Raw genomic sequence first — 20,843 nt, forward strand, 5'->3', positions numbered from 1 at the left:
GGACAGCGAAGAAGGTTACCTCGGATTACAACAGGATCTGGACCAGATGGGCCAATGGGCTGAGAAGTGGCAGATGGAGTTTAATTCAGATAAATGCAAGGTGCTGCATTTTGGGAAAGCAAATCTTAGCAGGACTTATACACTTAATGGTAAGGTCCTAGGGAGTGTTGCTGAAGAAAGAGACCTTGGAGTGCAGGTTCAGAGCTCCTTGAAAGTGGAGTCGTAGGTAGATAGGATAGTGAAGGCAGCGTTTGGTATACTTTCCTTTATTGGTCAGTGTATTGAGTACAGGAGTTGGGAGGTCATGTTGCGGCTGTACAGGACATTGGTTAGGCCACTGTTGGAATATTGCGTGCAATTCTGGTGTCCTTCCTATCAGAAAGATGTTTTGAAACTTGAAAGGGTTCAGAAAAGATTTACAAGGATGTTGCCAGGGTTGGAGGATTTGAGCTACAGGGAGAGGCTGAACAGGCTGGGGCTGTTTTCCCTAGAGCGTCAGAGGCTGAGGGGTGACCTTGTAGACGTTAACAAAATTATGAGGGACATGGATAGGATACATAGACGAAGTCTTTTCGCTGGGATCGGGGAGTCCAGAACTAGAGGGCATAGGTTTAGGGTGAGAGGGGAAAGATATAAAAGAGACCTAAGGGGCAACTTTTTCACGCAGAGGGTGGTACGTGTATGGAATGAGCTGCCAGAAGAAGTGGTGGAGGCTGGTACAATTGCAACATTTAAGAGGCATTTGGATGGGTATATGAATAGGAAGGGTTTGGAGGGATATGGGCCGGGTGCTGGCAGGTGGAACTAGATTGGGTTGGGATATCTGGTCGGCATGGATGGATTGGACCGAAGGTCTGTTTCCATGCTGTACATCTCTACAACTCTATGACTCTCTGAAATACTTTGTTAAAAAAATAGACAGGGAGCTGGAAAGATTACAACTATTACATTAGAGACTTGTGGTTCTATCCAAAGGTAGTTCACAACTTTCAATAGTGCATCTATGGGTTTTACTTGGAATTATTTCAGAATGGTTTGATGCTAACTGAAGGGTTTGGTTTCTAAGTACAAAAACCCAATAGTTATTTCACCTACAGCAACGCTGTGCAAATTGCAATCAGCTGAATGGCCAGTTGTTTTTTTCGAGTGAATGTTGGTTAAGTAGGGAGTGTTAGTCAGTGCAGCAAGGACTGCATCATCCTGTCTAAGAGAATGACATTGGTCTTGAGCATTAAAACAAACTTGTATTTAGCATTTCATCCAGAGTGTCGCAGTGGCAGGAATGCTGCACTCCAACAGCGTGGCTCTGCTCTTGTCCTGAAACGAGCATCGCTAAGTGGATGTGGCAGAGAAACTTGTGCCTTTCCTCAATGAAGCAGTATGTCATATTCCTTTGTAATTACCAGCACTTCCCCTGCAGTGTTGCCGTGGTAACTCTGAGGCTTTATTTTCTGCTTCTTAAAGTGAATGAACAGAAAATCACAGACTTCTTGGGTGTTATTTCCTGACACACACTCCTAATACGCACCAAGAGGGAATAATCCAGTGCCACATTAGTGAGATTGCTATTCGGAATTTAATGAGCAGAAATATCTCCAAACAACAATGACTGAATGAAAATTCTGAAGCATTTGTCGTACACTGAGTGATGTTCTTAATGTCAAAAATCACAGAAATCTCAACAGTGTTCAGGAAAGAGAATTTTCAATTACATTTCCATCCTCTATTTTAAAGAGAAAAACAATGCTGATCACAGGTTCATTCTGTCTTAACAATTCAAAATAGAAAACAGTGTTTGTTATTTGGATTTAAACACATTCCTGGCATGCCTTCTGTAAAGTGTTGACAGTTTAATCTTTAGTTTCCTGGAAAATCTTTTGGTAACACTCAGCCTGCTCCCTGTGGATCTGCCCGTGGAATGCTGGTGATTGTGGTTGTAACATATCCTCTGGTCACAAGGTCGAAGTTCCTTCCAATTAAGGTTAGGCTTGAAGTCTAAACTCTCATCGGTATGGAGTGATGGTGCCAATGTCACTGCCTTCATAACTCATCCAGAGGGACAGATTAATTCTCTGGCAATGTGGGTTCAAATCCCACCACAGTGAATGTGCTTAAATTAGAATCATAGAATCCCTCCAGGAGACCATTTGGCCCATCACGTAAACACCAACCCTTCAAACAGCATTTCACCCACCTAATCCCCCTCCATTATATTTTTACTATGATTGATCCACCCTAACCTGCACATCCCTGGACACTACAGGGCAATTTAGTATGGCCAACCCACCCTAACCTGCACATCCGTGGGCACTATGGGACAATTTAGCATAGCCCATCAACCCTGACCTGCATATCTTTGGACTGTGGGAGGAAACCAGGACACCCAAAGGAAGGCTACGGGGAGGCTGTGCAAATGCCACACGCCTAAGGGTGGAATTGAACCTGGGACTCTGGCGCTGTGAGGCAGCAGTGCTAACCATTGAGCCACCATGCCACCCAGAAGAAACTGTGTTTAATTCCTGTTTTACTCTGGGTCACTTGATCACAAGCAGCCAGTGATAGTGGATGCAGTCCCTCCTCCAGTCAATGTGGATCCTGTACCTGATCCTTCTCTTCATTCTGATCACAACAATCCCACCATGACATAACGTGACCAGAGAGAGAGTCTCACACATTCAGAAGAAACAAACGCCTGAAGGTTGAATTGAACCTGGGACCCTGGTGCTGTGAGGCAGCAATGCTAACCACTGATCCACCGTACCGCCCAGAATCCCTACAGTGTGGAAACAGGCTATTCGGCCCAACAAGTCTACACCGACCCTCCGAAGAGTAACCCACCCAGACCCATTTCCCTACCCTATTACTCTCTCTTTACCCCTGACTAATGCACCTAACCTACAAATCTCTGAACACTGTGGGCAATGTTCATGGCCAATTCACCGAACCTGCACATCTTTGGATTGTGGGAGGAAACCCACACAGACATGGGGAGAATGTGCAAACTCCACACAAGACAGTCACCTGAGACAGAAATCGAATCCAGGTCCCTGGTGCTGTGAGGCAGCAGTGCTAACCACTGAGCCACCGTGCCGCACAGGTTATATTAGTTCCAGTTAATCAAATGTAACGCTAATTAAAGTAATGATGACCAGGCCAACCTGCAGGTTTCTCCTTCCTCATTTGGACAAAGTCAGAAGTTACATGACACCAGGTTATAGTTATTTGTAATCACAAGTTTTTGGAGCGTAGCCCCTTCATCAGGTGCAGCGCACTCCAAAAGCTTGTGATTTCACATAATCCTGATGGATTATAACCGAGTGTTGTGTGATGTCTGACTTTGTCCACCCCAGTCCAACACCATCACCTCCACGTCATGGCTTCCTCAGTTGGCTCCTGGCTTTTTGATGGGCCACGGGAGGTCATTGCTATCAGAGTCAAACCAATTGGAAATAAGTTACTCATCTGCCTGATATGGTCAGTGACTGAGATCCTCATGAAATCTTGTCAGTCTGTGAAAATCTCAGGTATATTTATTCCCAAAGTCACTTCATTTCACAACTGCGTAAAGACCTCACATCGATGCATATCAGTCACATGTCGAGTGGATGGTTTTCTAGTTGGGCATAGAAAACAGGATTCTGGGTGTCAATGCTGGAGAAATGCAACAGATACTATCCAGGGAAGTTATTTGGGTGGAACTGAGAAATAAGAAAGGGATGATCACCTTATTGGGATTGTATTATAGACCCCCTAATAGTCAGAGGGAAATTGAGAAACAAACTTGTAAGGAGATCTCAGCTATCTGTAAGAATAATAGAGTGGTTATGGTAGGGGATTTTAACTTTCCAAACATCAACTGGGACTGCCATAGTGTAAAGGGTTTAGATGGAGAGGAATTTCTTAAGTGCGTACAAGACAATTTTCTGATTCAATATGTGGATGTACCTACTAGAGAAGGTGCAAAACTTGACCTACTCTTGGGAACTAAGGCAGGGCAGGTGACTGAGGTGTCAGTGAGGGAGCACTTTGGGGCCAGCAACCATAATTCTATTAGATTTAAAATAGTGATGGAAAAGGATAGATCAGATCTAAAAGTTGAAGTTCTAAATTGGAGAAAGGCCAATTTTGACGGTATTAGGCAAGAACTTTCGAAAGCTGATTGGGGGGCAGATGTTTGCAGGTAAAGGGACGGCTGGAAAATGGGAAGCCTTCAGAAATGAGATAACAAGAATCCAGAGAAAGTATATTCCTGTTAGGGGGGGAAGGAAAGGCTGGTAGGTATAGGGAATGCTGGATGACTAAAGAAATCGAGGGCTTGGTTAAGAAAAAGAAGGAAGCATTTGTCAGGTATAGACAGGATAGATCGAGTGAATCCTTAGAAGAGTATAAAGGAAGTAGGAGTATACTTAAGAGGAAAATCAGGAGGGCAAAGTGAGATAGCTTTGGCAGATAGAATAAAGGAGAATTCAAAGGGTTTTTACAAATATATGAAGGACAAAAGGGTAACTAGGGAGAGAATAGGGCCCCTCAAAGATCAGCAAGGCGGCCTTTATGTGGAGCTGCAGAAAATGGGGGAGATACTAAATGAGTATTTAGTGTGGAAAAGGATATGGAAGATATAGACTGTAGGGAAATAGATGGTGACATCTTGCAAAATGTCCAGATTACAGAGGAGGAAGTGCTGGATCTCTTGAAACGGTAAAGATGGGTTTGTGGGCTACCATGATGCCAAGGGGTCTGAGTAGTCTGGCAGTCATTTCCGAGATGTCTTTGATGTAGGAGAGAATGGCTAGGGTTTCTGGATGTGTTTTGTCTGATTGTTTGGATTTGTTGCTGAGAAATCTGCGGACTCTGTTCATTGGGCCTCAACCCCACCAACACACTAAAACAGCAGCTAATGAACTTGAAAGACCCTATACAGACAACAAGCAAAACTAATGTCTTTTACAAAATACTGTGCAAGGACTGTAACAAACACTACATTGGACAAACAGGCAGAAAACTAGCCACCAGGATACATGAACACCAACTAGCCACAAAACAACATGACCCTCTCTCACTAGTATCCTCACATACAGATGAGGAAGGACACCACTTCGAATGGGACAACACATCCATCCTAGGACAAGCCAAACAGAGACACGCACGAGAATTCCTAGAAGCATGGCATTCCAACTGGAACTCTATGAGCAAACACATTGACCTGGATCCTATTTACCACCCCCTGAGAAAAACAAATGAAATGACATCACTGTAGGAAATGACATCACCAATCCAAGGAAACCTAATCCAGGCTGAGGGCAACGAGGGATGAGACACAGCTTCAGCGACATCCACATTCCATGCAAGAACTTCAGCGATAAATGTGATGATATTATTGTGAAATTATTTTTTAAATCATATATTTTAGTTAGAATCTGATTCTGAGCACTGTTCCTGATATAAAATAGTCACAAAGCTGTACAGCACAGAAATTGATCCTTCAGTCTAACTAATCCATGCCAACTAGATATCCTAAATTAATCTAGTCCCATTTGCCAGTACTTGGCCCATATCCCTCAAAACCCTTCTTATTCATATCTCCATCCAGATGCCTTTTAAATGTTGTAATTGTACTAGCCTCCACCACTTCCTCTGGCAGCTCATTCCATACACATACCACCCTCTGCATGAAAAGGTTGCCCCTTAGGTCCCTTTTAAATCTTTCCCATCTCACTTTAAACCTATGCCCTCTAGCTCTGGGCTCCAACACTCCAGCAAAAGACGCTCTAGGGACAACAGTCCCAGCCTATCCAGTCCCTCCCTGTAGCTCAGATCCTCCAACCCTGGAAACATCCTTGTAAATCTTTTCTGAACCCTTTCAAGTTTCACAACATCCTTCTGAAAGGAAGATCAGAATTGCACATAATATTCCAAAAGTGGCCTAACCAATGTCCTGTACAGCCGCAACATGCCCTCCCAACTCCTGTACTCAATACTCTGACCAATAAAGGAAAGCATACCAAACGCCTCCTTCACTATCCTATCTACCTGCGACTCCACTTTCAAGGAGCTATGAACCTAGGGACGAGTTTTCAAAAAAGCATCTTCAGTGATTCAGTTGGTTCTTTAAGAAAGTGTGACTGGCAATTGTTTACATTGGGAATTTGCATAATATATGTTTGCAGGGGCACTTTTAATTTTAAATGCTGACATAAAAGCATGAGCAAAAACTGACAGCGACATTCTTAATAGTGAGTGAACACAGGAATTTTAATAAGATATGGACTGTGTGCTGAATCAGAATCTCTTTATTTATTGCAACTCCCTTCCTGGGCCTTAAACTGTGACATTCAGTGTCAACACCTCTTCTTTCTTATTTGATCTGCCCAACTTTCTTTGCTATGCTTTTCAACAACGTACATTTATATAACCATTTTAATGTAGGAAAACTTTCCAAAGCACTGCACAGGAACACCATAAAACAATGAAATCGAGCCATTTAGGGATACGTTAAATCAGGTAACTAAAAACTTGAGGAAAGAAGGAGATTTAGAAGCACCCCCTACAGAGGGGTTCGGAAGAAGGGTCACTGGACCCAAAACGTTAACTTTGTTTTCTCTCCACGAATGCTGCCAGATTTGCTGAGCTTCTCCAGGACTTTCTGCTTTTGTTCCCAAAGACGGGTTATGAGGGGGATAGGTTTAGGAGGAGTTCCAGAGCTTTGTCAACTGTCTCTGGATTCAGGGAGGATGAGGGCTGAGGTTCACGTGTTTCTCCCAAGGATCACTATTTGTCTAAAACAGCCGACAGATCTTTCAGGACACCAGGCAGTGGGACCAGAGACCAGGCTTTGCTTCATTGTCTTTTCTTGTCTGCCTCGTCATTAAAAGGCAAAGTCAAAAATCACCCAACACCAGGTTATAGTAATTTTTAACTTTGTTCACCCCAGTCCAACACCAGCACCTCAACATCATCATTAAGGCATTTCGACTCAACGCATCACACAGCTCGATGTACAAGCTGTTGCCATTTTGTAGGAAAGTAACAACCTCCACCTGACCATTAATATCACTGCCACCAGGCTTCAGGGAGAGTGTCAGAGTATCGCTTTTGTTTGTCCTTCCCTAGGACCCTGACCATTGGAGGAAACAGAACCAGGCTGGGTGACTGAAAGGAAAGCCGCTAATGGTGGGGTCAGTAAAACTGAGGATCCTAATGAGGTCAGACGACAGACAGTCTTAAGTGTTGTGGAGCTGAGGGAGACGACTGGGATGGAGAGGAGTGAGGCCATCGAGGGGTTTGAAGCTGAGAATGCGAACTTTAGAATGGAGGTATTGCTTAACTAGGAGCCATTGTAGGTCAGCTAGCACAAGGATGTTGGGGGGGAAAGGAATTTAGTGTCAGTTAGAATATGGGAAGCAAATACCCTCAGGTCTAGAAAATGCATATTGATTTTGTGTATCAGACAAGTTGAATGAGTGAGCAATTACATGGATAACTTAATAATGAGGATATCCACTTTGGTAGCAAAAGCAAGATTGACATATGGAGAGAGACTGGATTGGTTAGGACTGGATTCACTGGCATTTAGAAGGTGGATGGTGATCTCATCAATGTTCCCGATGACCAGGGACTCCAGAACCAGGAGTCATGACAAACAAACGCAAATAAAAGAATAATCCTTTACCGTGCTCAAGTCTCTCGGACTTCCTGGTAACGTATTTCCCATTCAGTCCCTGCCAATGAACTGGCATCATATTAGTGTCAGGGAGATTTCCCAATCAGTATTTTATCTGGAATGGGTGGGGGTGTTTGTAGGGAGTGAGAGACCTCCTCAAGAAATGAAAATGGAGTTTACATAATTAGGGGAATCCTGCATCATTTAGTTTTATCATTTGTTTTAATTCTCTGTTTTGAAATGTTTCATTTCTGATGATAAAATTGCTGAGTTAACAGGCTATGTTTTCCCACCAGCTGTGGCACCTTGGCATCAGGACCAGGTCAGGGTTATGGGTCTCCTCTTAATGACAGCGAGCCTTGCTCAGCCATTATACCCAGGAGGCCTCCTATTGGTCCAGCTCCGAGCTCACTCTCCCAGTCAGGATGGTGGGCAGCTCCCAGTGCTACCTGGCCCATCTGAGGACAGCTTCAGTATCCCCATTGGGAGAGGCAGACACTGCGGAGGGAGATAGGAGACCTTGGAGAGGTTTATGATATTTAAAATTCTGCATTGCCCAGGTTAGATTGGCCCATTGGGTGAAGACTGGTGGGATCTGCCTTTCCTACTCACACCCCACCCTGTGTCGCAGCCTCCACGGTTAGCAGAGGATTACCACATTGCTGGGAAAATATAGGCAACCCCAGATATTGGCCCTTTATAAGGGTTTTAAAAAATGCTAGCCAGCTGCCCCAACCTTTTGCCCCATTACAGCATGAAACCATTTGTCACTCAGGTGGCACTGGTAGGAGAGAGTGGGGACCCAGCACATCTCCCCATTATCTCAATGCCCCCACTCCCCCACCTGTAGTCCCACCACGCACAAGGCAATTAAATCTCAGTTACAAATATCACCAAACAATTGCCCCCACATCAGGAAAAACATGGAAATCAAACCCAATGACATTTGGATGAGGGATATGTTCTCCAGAATGTTCCTCCCGGATTGTAAATCTAGCACGCTAAATGCTTTCTGGCTGCTGTGATGTTCTGTTTCTCGGGTCTAAGATATTGCTGGTTTGGTTCCTAAATATACTAATACTGTCTCCCCTTCTCCCTCCAGGGCTCACTTCAGCTGGCTACAGTTGGATCGCAGAGTGTTAGAGCATGACTTCCCGAAAAAGTCAGGACCAGTTGTGCTGTACTTCTGTGTGAAGTAAGTTCCCTCAGATTTTCTCTGTGATTATGACTGACCAGGCTGTGTGGCACACGCGGAGCAGAAATTGTGAATATCTCTTGTTCGATTCGTTATGATCCACTGACTGTTCCCTTCAGGAAGCATCACGCTCGGTTCAGAGGTCATGCTTGTTTGCATTCCTCAAACCCAGCTTGTTGGTGGGGGGGTGGGTCAGATCATTAAACAGAAGATTTATTTTCTCTCAGAGGGGAATTAGGGAAGGAGTTATTGGGATGCAGGGGAACAGAGAAAGGGTGAGGAAACCAGGCAGCAGATGGACAATACAGTGGGCCAATGGCCTCTTTCTGTGCCTCGGAGGATGAGGGAGTGATATTAGGACTGTCATTAGACTATAATCTAGCTCCACAGGGTAAAGTTCTGGGGCATGGGTTCGATTCCCACCAAGGGTGAAGAATGAATTCAGTATAAAAACCAGCCTAATGGTGACCTTATATTCACCATCGTAAAACGTCATCTGGTTTACTAATGTCCTTTGGGGAAGGAAATCTGCCATCCTTACCTTTTTGGCTTACATGTGACTCCAGATCCACAGCCATGTAACTGATCCTTAACTGCCCTCTTAGTAATTAGGAATGGACAATAAATGCTGACCGGCCAGTGATACCCATATCCCATAAACAAACAAAAAATGTGGGCATCAACTTATCCATATCTTGTCCCATTGTCTAAAAGTGCTGAGGAAATATGTCTGGAAGTGACTAAATTCAGTTTATGAGACTTTGTTCATGATATTGGCTACAAATGTACCTTCACTTTATTGTTCAGATGCTGTGTACTTCTATAACAAATCTGTATTAGCATCACCTAAAGGGATTTGTCAGTTCAAATAAAACCACTTAAATGCAAGACTAACCAAACTATATGGTTGATTTTCTTGCCTAACCCAGTTACTACCTTTGTTTAAGTGGTCACCGTGTGTCCTTTGAAGATGAACAGGTTACAGTTGCATGACATTGCCTGGTGACATTAAAGGGGCAGTTTGTCCAATTCCTATTTCTGGCTGGAACCCTAGCTCTCTGACCACATACATTGAGAATTCTGCGCAGTTCAGTTTAATTGGAAATGCATGGGGAATGAACCAAACGAAACCAGGCATTGCTGGAAATAGTCAGCAATCCAGGCAGCGCCTGTGGAGAGAGGAAGGGCGTTAATGGGTCAGGTTTTCAATGTGGTATCAGGAATCCAGCACCTGGGTCCTTACTCCATGTCCAAATTACTTTTGAATTGTTACAACTCAACTGGAAGGCTACACCAATAATTAGGCCCTGCTGTTCCAAAAATATATAAAATCTCAATTAGACCACTATGACTGGCAGACTGCTATTCAGGACAAAAGAAATTCACAAGTTTCGTCAGTCACAGAAGATAACTTATTTTTTTGAATATGCTAAACTTTAACAAGAGACAGAGAAAAAGAAGTACTATGCAACTTTATCTACACCCCTTTACAATCCCCAAACACACACACTCATTCAGCAGGACAGAATTGAACATTACCACCAAACTATTCTCTAAAAATAGATGAAGTCAAACCTATTTATTTTCCCTGTAATAGGTTGAAAACTGCAATATAATCACCTTCTAACCTTCTAAGAGTTTCAGGGGTGAGGCGAGTGGTTTGTTTTATCTCTCTTCATGAACTAACTAAGAAGCCCAAGGACAGGGATCAGAGCAGCAACTCACCGGATCACATCTCCCTAACTTACCTTCCCTTTCCCTTCAATTCCAAGATGCTGCCATCACTGGCTGGAGCAGCACTTATTGCCCATCGCCAGTTTCCCTGGAGAAGTTGGTGAGCTACCTCCACTCTCCCTGTTGGTTGTAAAGAGGACTTTGCAGGGTGGATAGGGCATTATGTGCTGTTAGTGCTATTTCTAATGTTGGGTCATCTGTCCAGCATCACATCTTAAATCAAACACCATAGCAGTTGAATACAACTGAGTGCTTCGTTCAACTCTTTCCAACTCAACCACGTTTGGTCTAGAGTCACAAACCAGGGGAGCGTGACACATCATGACAAGAGTGAACCCAGTGCATTTTGTAACAACAGCCAGAAATGGTTTCATGGTCTCTATTAGGTTAGCTTTCTTTCATTCATATTTATTAATTGGATTTCAATTTCATTAGCTGCCCTGCTGGGATTTGAACCCATGTGCACAGGCATGTACGTGTGAGGCTCTGTAAGGCTCTGATCAGATAAGATTTGGAGTGTGTGCACAGTTTTGGGCCCCATATCTCAGGAAGGATGTACTGGCCCTGGAACGTGTTCAGAGAAGATTCACGAGAATGGTCCCAGGAATGAACAGCTTAACATACGAGGAACGTTTGGGGACTCTGGGTCTGTACTCGATGGTGTTTAGAAGATGAGGGGGAATCTAATTGAAACTTACAAAAAACTGAATGGCCTGGACAGAGTGGATGTTGGCAAGATGTTTCCATCGGCAGGTGAGACTAGGACCCGAGGGCACAGCCTTCGAGTAAAGGGAAGGCCCTTTAGAATGGAGATAAGGAAAATCTTCATCAGCCAGAGAGTGGGGAATTGATGGAATTCACTGCCACAGAAGGCTGTCGAGGCCAGGACGTTGAGTATATTTAAGGAGGAGAGAGATAGGTTCCTGATTGTCAAGGGGACCAAAGGGAGAAAGCGGGAGAATGGGGTGAGAAACTTATGAGCCATGATTGAATGGTGGAGCAGACCTGATGGGCTGAATGGCCTTATTTCTTCTCCTATGTCAATGGTCTTATGATATTAGCCTCTGGAGGAATGATTATACCATTAGATCACCAAGTCCCCATGACCTACAGCTTCATTAACAGCCTCTCAAGCTGCAAGGCTCCAACTTGTCCATCCGGTTTTGAGGATTCACCCAAGGTCGTTAATGGGACAGTGAACCTGACTCCGCACAATCGAAAGGTGCGCACACCCTTTAAAGATAACTGATACACCCCACAATAGGATTCAGGAACAGGAAACAGTCCTGACTTCTGTTTCCCACTGTGGGAGGGCAAGTTCAGATCTATCTGGGACCAGGCACCTAGCACCATGTGTCTGCTCAGTCAGTTTTCATTCAGCCTTGGAAACTGCTTTAGATCAAAGGAACCAGCCCTCACTTTCAAATCTGGCATGACCTATCGAAACCAGAGGTAATCCCAATTGTCTTAGCAATGAAATGCAGTGGAGGTGCCAGTGCTGGACTGGAGTGGACAAGGTCAGAGCTCACACGACACCAGGTTATAGTCCAACAGGTTTATTTGAAACCGCAAGACTTCTCCTGATGAAGGGGCAGCGCTCTGAAAGCTTGTGATTTCAAATAAGCCTGTTGGACTATAACCTGGTGTCATGTGACTTCTGACTTTGAAATGCATGACATTGCTAGATTTGGTTTGTTTTACCAAACATCTCAATCACAGTCCCTTTAATCCCAGTCAGGGTCAATGTAGACCTCACGAACAGGGGCAGAAGAGAATCATGGCTTTGTGCTGTAAAGCTTCAAAAAACATCTCGCCTGCATGAATTAATTAATCCTGCCATTTGACAAGAACCTTTAGCTTGTCTGCCTCCTGTTAGTGTATTCTAAACTCTGTTTGTGATTGTGTAGCGTATATAAACAGTGGATTGCACCCAAAAAGAAGCAAATGCTGCCTTCACTGGTTATTTAAGAAGATGAGAAATAACACATCTGACTTGTATTTGTAGTTTCTGAAATTAGCCCAGATCCTTGATTTATATTCCTGCTGGAGCGTTAGTCTTGAATGTTATAATGCTTGCTTCAATACTGAGGATTTACACTTGTATCCAAATATTTATAGCTGTTTCTTCAGTCTGGCTGCTGGAGGCTTTAGAATGATGATAACAATCTGGGTGCCGCTGCAATTTTGAGGATGGAAAACCTTCCACAGAGAAGGAGCTTGTCAAGTTTGGCATTGATCTTTAGCAATAACAATGATGACTTGCATGTATACAAAACCTTTAACTGAGTCAGACCTCCCAAGCCGCCCTGTAGTGACATTATCAAGAAAAGCTGGTCACAAAGCCACACATTTTGTTATTAACCCACGGGACATGGACATTGATGGCTGGGTCAGCATTTATTGCTTGTGCCTAGTTGCCCTTGAGAAGGTGGGGGTGAAACACGAGGAGAAAGTGAGGACTACAGGTGCTGGAGCTCAGAGTCGAAGAGTGTGGTGCTGGAAAAGCACAGCCGCTCAGGCAGCATCCGAGGAGCAGGAGAGTCGACATTTTGTGCATAAGCTCTGGTGCTGAAGCACTGCAGTCCATGTGCTGTAAGTTGACCCACAATCCCCTCAGGGAGGGAATTCCAGGGTTTTGACCCAGTGAAGGAACAGCGAGATGTATCCAAGTCACAATGATGACTAGCAGGTTTGTGGATCTGGTGCTCACGAAACAGGCTGCTTTGTCCTGAGATGGAGCACCTTAAAGGGGGGAGGAGAGTCCGAGAGGCAAAAGGGTTTGGGGAGGGACAGCGACAGCTTCAGATCCAGACGGCTGAAGGCTTGGCCACCAGTGACAAAAGCGAGGTTATTGAAGAGATTGGAATCGGAGGAGTGCAGAGATCTCAGGGGGTTTGAAGGTGGGAGGAGATTACAGAGATGAAGCATAAACTATATCTCAGAATTGACTTGAGAAATAGTGCAGTACGCACAGTTCCTGGGCTCTGTTGCTTGTTCACATGCAAGGTTACCCTTGCTTTTCTTCATCTGACCAAGAAAGCCCTCAGACAGCAGAATGGAGCGTCTGCCATTTGAGAGGGAGAGGGATGCTACCTTGGTCGCCTCGTTTGGATTGTTCCTCCCTTTTCTTTCACCTGGTTTACTGTCATACTCCAGTCTGATGCATTCCTGTACTCTAGCTCATGGTGTTCCCTTGCCACTTGCTCTGGCACCCATTCCGTGGCAGCTGGAATATTGTTTGGGAACTCACCCCACGCTGAGGGGTGACCCTATGGAGGTTTATAAAATCATGAGGGGCATGGATATGCTAAATAGACAAGGGCTTGCCCTGGGGTGGGGGAGTCCAGAACTAGAGGGCATAGCTTTAGGTTGAGAGGGGAAAGATATAAAAGGGACCTAAGGGGCAACGTTTTCACTCAGAGGGTGGTGCATGTATGGAGTGAGCTGCCAGAGGAAGTGGTGGAGGCTGGTACAATTACAACATTTAAAAGGTATCTGGAGGGGTATGTGAATAGGAAGGGTTTAGAGGGATATGGGCCGGGTTCTGGCAAATGGGATTAGATTGGGTTGGGATATCTGGTCGGCATGGATAGGTTGGTCCGAAGGGTCTGTTTCCGTGCTGTACATCTCTATGACTCTAAGATGCTTCTGGTATGAAATCCACAGTAATTGGGGGAAACAGTCTCATCAGATTAAAGCTTTTGATTTATTTCAATATTAAGATTTCCTGTAGCTTATTCTAGCAATTAATTGTGAAGACCAATGAGAAATGCCAGATTTTGTGGTCTTTAGATTACTTGACAAACAACAGAATAATAACATTCGTAATTGTTTTCATAACAATATTAGCTTTTATAAAATTGCAGTTATGTAGCATTTTTCCCAACCATCAACCACCTCAAAAGAGTTTAAAGTGCTATTGCAGTACAGTCATTGTTGTCATATTGAAACAGAGCAGCCAATTTGCACATAGGCAGCTCCCACAAACAGAACTATGACCAAATGAACAAATATTCTGTTTTGTGTACAAAAATAAAACAAGGAACTGTGGATCTTGGAGATCTAAAACAGAAACATAAAGTGCCGGAGAAACTCAGCAGGTCTGGCAGCATCTGTGGAGAGAGAAGCAGAGTTCACGTTTTGGTCTGGTGACTCTTCAACAGAACTGGTTCTGACTCAACATTAACTCTGCTTTCTCTCTCACAGATGCTGTCAGGTCTACCGAGTTTCTGTTTTTGTTACTGTTTTGTGATGTTTACTGAGGAATAAATATAGGCCAGTACACCAGGGATGACTTGTGCTCTTTTGAACATAAATGCAAGTATGCAAATGATGGCATTGTTGATATTCCAAACTGCATTTTAATTTACAAGGTAGACCAGGGATAATTTATTGTCAGTAAATAGGTGAGACAAGAATATTGGAGAACAATGTAGAGATTTAAATCTGCCAAAATAGAATGTCCCAGCTAAATAAACTTTCATAGTGCTGTCTGCATTGTACGAGCCCCAAAGGCCTTAAAATATGAGTCACATCAAATCTTCCCCCAGTGGAATTACAAAGGATTATGTATTGCAATTAACTGTAGGCCTCTAAGCAAGATGATCTGTCGAAATTTGATCCCTGCCATAAAAAATAACCTTTTAAAACGGTTTGATTTGTCAGACCTGAATTGAATTTGTTGGAAGCTGTCTCATTTTATTTCTTTCAAATGTTCGTGTAATCAATTATTCACTGCCGGTCACTCTAATCAGATACGGTTTTACAAAATCGTTGCTAAATCGAAGCTGAGTATCGGAAACTCCTCTTTGGCCGACAGGTCTTTTTCAGGCTTGGGTACCTTCAAATTCAGGTTCCATGATTTGCTCGCTGCAATCTAACTAAATTCCTCAACCATATTTTGTAGGAAACTGCCTAAGTCGCCCTAAGATTCTCTATTTTTTAGCTTTATATAGCACCTTTCATGACTACACAATGTCTCAAAGCACTACAAAGCTAACTGAGTCCTCTGTGCTGTGTAGTCGCTGATGTAATAGAACATAGAACATAGAAAAGTACAGCACAGAACAGGCCCTTTGGCCCACGATGTTGTGCCGAGATTTAATCTTAATGTAAAATATAGTAACTTAACCTACACACCCCTCAACTCACTGGTATCCATGTGAATGTCCAGCAGTTGCTTAAATGTCCCCAGTGACTCTGCTTCCACCACCACCGCTGGCAACGCATTCCATGCATTCACAACTCTCTGCGTAAAGAATCTATCTCTGATGTGTCCTTTATACCCTCCTCTTAATGTCTTCAAACTATGACTTCTTGGACCAGTCAATCCTGCCCTGGGGAAAAGTCTCTGGTTATTGTCTCTATCTATTCCACTCATTATTTTGTAGATCTCGATCAGGTCTCCTCTCTTCCTCCTTCTCTCCAGAGAGAAAGGTCCGAGCTTATTCAAACTTTCTTCAGAAGGCAAGCCCTCCAGTCCAGGCAGCATCCTGGTAAACCTTCTTTGCACCCTCTCCAAAGCCTCTGTATCTTTCCTATAGTAGGGCGACCAGAACTGGACACAATATTCCAAGTGATATCTGATGCACAGCTGCCAATTTGTACACAGCAAACTCCCAGAAGCAGCAATTTGATCATGACCAAATAGTCTGATTTTCGTCCTGTTAGTTGAGGGAAACAAATGCGCCTTAGACAACAGAGGAAACTCCTCTGATCATGTTCAAAGGCGATCTGTTACCTCCAGCTGTGAGAGTAAATGTAGCTTTGGTTTACTGTCTCATCTGAAAGACAGCACCCCTGACAGTGCTGGGCTCCCTCAATACCGTATTGGAATGTTACCTTCAAGAACCTGTGCTGGAATGGGACATCCCTCCTGCCTTAAGAGAAAGACCGTTACCCATAGCTAACAGCCACTTAAAATTAACTTAAAAAATAATTGTTCATAAAAGAAACTTACGATAAGTAACAAATTACAAATGTGACACAATTACACAAAACTAGTGCAATACTTCACCTTTCGATCCAATTTACAATGTAGTGCCTACATCATAGGAACTAAATTTACACACTGACCTAGGGGCTGGTTAAATTGTTCAGCAGTGGTTTTCCTTGTGAAAGGATAGTTTGTTTAACGTTCCATTCAGCGCTTTTCAGAACGCTGGCCAATGCTTTCAGAGACTGCTGAGTGAGATTCTGGTGCTACCTACTGGACCGGTTTTTACCAGAACAGTCTGCAGACAGAAATCTGTCATAAAAACAGGCTACAAACCAGCGGTCACTTCAAAGAACCACTTGCTAGTGATTAGAGCCTCGTTGCTTCAACAGTGTGGATATGGTTGGAGTGGAAATCAGTCCAGATCCTGGTGTAATTGCCCTGGACAGTGCTGTTCCCTCCTCTCCTGCAATCTGGTCTCTGGAGGGTTGATAAATTGCTTGTTGGAGCCTGTAAATGTCAATGCATTGCCATTTAATGAGCAGTTCACACATGACCCGAATATACCGCTTCAATGAATCATTTCCATCTCAGGACATCGCCTCCTTTCATGTATTTTAGTTTTGTTCTTGGGCTTTATTTGCGCTTGGAGATGGTCGATGTTTTTTGCTGTATCCAGCCACCTTGGGTGATGTTGGGTGCCAGGGCAGTTTTCCCCTTCTCCTCAGCGCCTGCAGGGGGTGTCCTGTGTGAGCCAGACAGCAGAATGCTAGCCCCTGAACCCAATCCCAGCCCATTCCCTGCATCACGCTGCAGTGTTACCTTCCTGAATCCAAAATGACTGTAATGCCTCCCCATCCCCTATTGTCATCATGACAAGTATCTTCCTTTTTTAATCTTATCAATGTCTAATCACTGATGTTGAAAAGTTGGCAGTGACTCTGTCCTCCCTGGGATGGGAGGTACAGCTGTAATGATTGTAATGAGGTCAGCAGGGTAGACCTCATAGAATATGAGTTCGCTGAATGGGGCTGTTAATGGGGTCCAATCAGGGAGCCCTGGCTGACAGATATAAACAGGAGTGTCTTCTCCCTCCAACTCTATTTTGATTTAATCCCTGCCCTCCCCTTCACTGTTTGATCACACAGCATTGCCCTTTAATGTGAAGGGCACTGCTTGTCACTGGCCACTCGGGTGTTTCCTTTCTTCCTGGTGGTGGAAACTGAATAAAGATTTGAGCACCTTGTGTCTCTCACTGTGTCTCACACCTGCACACACACAACATGGGGGCTGGGGAAAAAAATAAGCACTACTGCAGTTAGGCGGTAGTGTGGGGGGGTAAAAAATAGAAACAACCCCTCTGATTTCCCTTTCCCTGGTTACCTCAGTAAGGCCTCCACAACGCAGAATAGAACTCACCAATTTCACAGGGTAGAGTTACATTCATCGCTGGAATGTCCACAGCTTTGTTTTGTCCTGTTCCCTGTCCAACAGTGGAAAACAATCATATTTTTTACCCCTGCCTTCGTTACCTTGATACTGCCAATGCGCTCCCTCTGAATAATAAAAAATAAACAGGAGTGTCTTCTCCCTCCAATTCTATTTTGATTTAACCCCTGCCCTCCCCTTCACTGTTTGATCACACAGCACTACCCTTTGATGTGAAGGGCACTGCTTGTCACTGGCCACTCGGGTGTTTTCTTTCTTCCTGGTGGTGAAAATTGAATAAAGATTCGTACACCTTGTGTCTCTCACTGTGTCTCACACCTGCACACACACACCATGGGTGCTGGGGAAAAAATAAGCACTACCGCAGTTAGGTGGTAGAGTGGGAAAAAAAAATAAAAAAATAAACAGGAGTGTCAAAGGTTCTGCTCACTCTGAGAGCTGGCTCTGAGGGAGCTGAGTCAGTGTCAAGGACTTTTAAATAAGGAGTGACTTGGTGATGGGATACCAGACTCTGTGAAGTTATTTCAATAGCTGCATCACTAAGGCTGCACAGTCAGAAGTGTGGCCTTTTGGTCCATCAAGTCTGTGTTGGCTGTTTCCTGGAAGGGAGAGTTGAGAACTGAGATGCTGTTTGAAATCAACATCTTTAATAATAGGATCAAAAACAGAGAAGATACTTTTCCAATTGGCAGCTGTTGAGTATAATGTTCCCAAAGACTGGGGAGTCCAGAACCAGGGGTCACGGTCTAAAGATACAGGGTAGGTCATTTTGGACTGAGATGGGGAGAAATGTCTTCACCAGAGAGTGGGGAGCCTGTGGGATTCACTGCCACAGGCCAAAACATGAAGGTGTTAGATATCGTTCTTAGGGCTAGAGGGATCGAAGGGTATGGGGAGAAAGTGGGAACAGGGGATTGAGTTGGATGATCAGCTATAATCATGTTGAAACGTGGAACAGGCTCAAAGGGCCGAATGGCCTACTCCTGTTCTGATTTTCTATGTTTCTATAATTTCTGATTGGAAGATATTGGTTACAAACTGAACTCTTACAATTGGAAACCTAAGAAAGAACAGTGACAGGTTACATCTAAAAATCGGAACTGTTGTGTTTTTTTAGGTAAATGCTTGTATATTGACACTTAAGCAAAATCCACTATAATTCATGTCAGAAACTAAGAAACTGGTTATAATAATCTAACTTCTATTTTCTGACACTACTGACAGCACATACGCAGAACAAATGGTGTCACAAAGGGTAATGTACTCACAGAGTCCCTGCAGTGTGGAAACAGGCCCTTCAGCCCAACAAGTCCACACTGACCATACCCAGTAAAGAGTTACCCACCCAGACCCATTCCCTTCCCCTATTATTCCACATTTACCCCTGACTAATGCATCTAACCTCTACATCCCTGAACAAAATGGGCAATTTAGCATGGCCAATTCATCTATCCTGTACATCTTCAGATTGTGGGAGGAAACCGGAGCACCCGGAGGAAACCCATGCAGACACAGGGAGAACTTGCAAACTCCACACAGACAGCTACCCGAGGTTGGAATCGAACCCGGGTCCCTGGCGCTGTGAGGTAGCAGAGCTAACCACTGAACCACCATGCGACCATTGATGGTAATAGCATTGTGTCAATGGGTGGGGGTGAGATGGCATAGCAGGACAGGGGAATGCAACAGGTTATTCTAGCAATTATTTCATTGCCACCATTTTGGTTTAGAATGCCACCATTTTGTTTTACTAATGAACCATTTCAGAACCAGCCCCTAGTGCAGCCTTTCAAATGAAAGCCCTGTCACATTCCCCGTGGTGTCAGCAAAGTCAGCAAGGACTCCTCTTCCTTTTATTACAGTGCAGAGGTCGAACCCCTCTGTTAATTAAACTAAATACTCATAAAAGCTCACCTCCCCTCACCATCTGTTAAAATGTGAGTGACAGAAAACTCCCAAATTCCATTATTTAAAGAAAAATAACAGTTTATTTTCTTAATAGTGAATACTAAACAATAACTATTCACAAATGCAAGCCCCCACCCCCCCCACAAACTTTCCTTAACTACTTACTGTCTGCGTGGAGTTTGCGCAAAATCCCTGTGTGGATTTTCTCCGGGTGTTCTGGTTTCCTCCACAGTAAAAAGACGTACAGGTTAGGTGATTTGGTCATGCTAAATCGCCCGTAGTGTTGAGGGATGTGTAGGTTATGTGCATTAGTCAAGGGGTAAAGGGGAATGGTAGGTTACTGTTTGGAGAATTGATATGAACTTGTGGGCCAAATGGCCTGTTTCCACACTATAGGATTCTATAATGATTTTTGACCCCATTACAGTAACCACAATGTAGGATAAAATATGTAAGAGGAAGTATTTGGTGTTTGTGGTGAAAAGATGGCCAATTATCATGGATGATCTTAATCTGTGTATAAACTAGAAAAATCTGTTTGGTAATAGAAGCTTTGATGGGGACATCATTGAAAGCTGTCAGGAATAGCAGGTCCAGGAACCAACCAGAGAGCAGATTACACCAGACCTCAAACTCTGTAATGTGACAGAATCCATTAATAACCCCAGAGTTAGGGCACCTCTGGGTATTAGTGATCATAATATGATTGAATTGTACATCCAGTTTGAAATAAAGAAGAGTGGGTCAAAGACAAGTGTTTTAAACTTTAAAAAAGAGCATTTATATCGGCATGAAAGCTGACCTAGCTGAAATGAACCGAGGTATTGGGCTCAAAGATAGATCAGGAGGGATGCAGTGACAGATTTGTAAAGAGATATCTGAGAATCGCTAAAAATAAGCACTTTCCTAATAAAGAAAATAATGGTCAAGGGTAGGAGCTGCCATCTGTGCTTCATCAAAGA

General features: G+C 43.8%; 1 protein-coding gene across 6 annotated transcripts in view; it reads left to right on the forward strand.

The window, feature by feature from the left end:
- The window catches only part of frmd4a (FERM domain containing 4A), a 765,730-nt gene that overhangs the window by 540,320 nt on the left and 204,567 nt on the right, over positions 1-20,843 (forward strand). For all 6 annotated transcript variants that reach the window (XM_043714187.2, XM_043714188.2, XM_043714186.2 and 3 more), the window contains one exon: positions 8,763-8,855. In XM_043714187.2, coding sequence (XP_043570122.1) covers positions 8,763-8,855 — 93 coding nt within the window. The remainder of the gene's footprint in view (positions 1-8,762; positions 8,856-20,843) is intronic.

The sequence above is a fragment of the Chiloscyllium plagiosum genome, unplaced genomic scaffold, assembly GCF_037043375.1.
Source record: "Chiloscyllium plagiosum isolate Xiang-an unplaced genomic scaffold, Cpla_swu_hap1 HiC_scaffold_23, whole genome shotgun sequence".
NCBI classification, from domain to species: Eukaryota; Metazoa; Chordata; class Chondrichthyes; order Orectolobiformes; family Hemiscylliidae; genus Chiloscyllium; species Chiloscyllium plagiosum.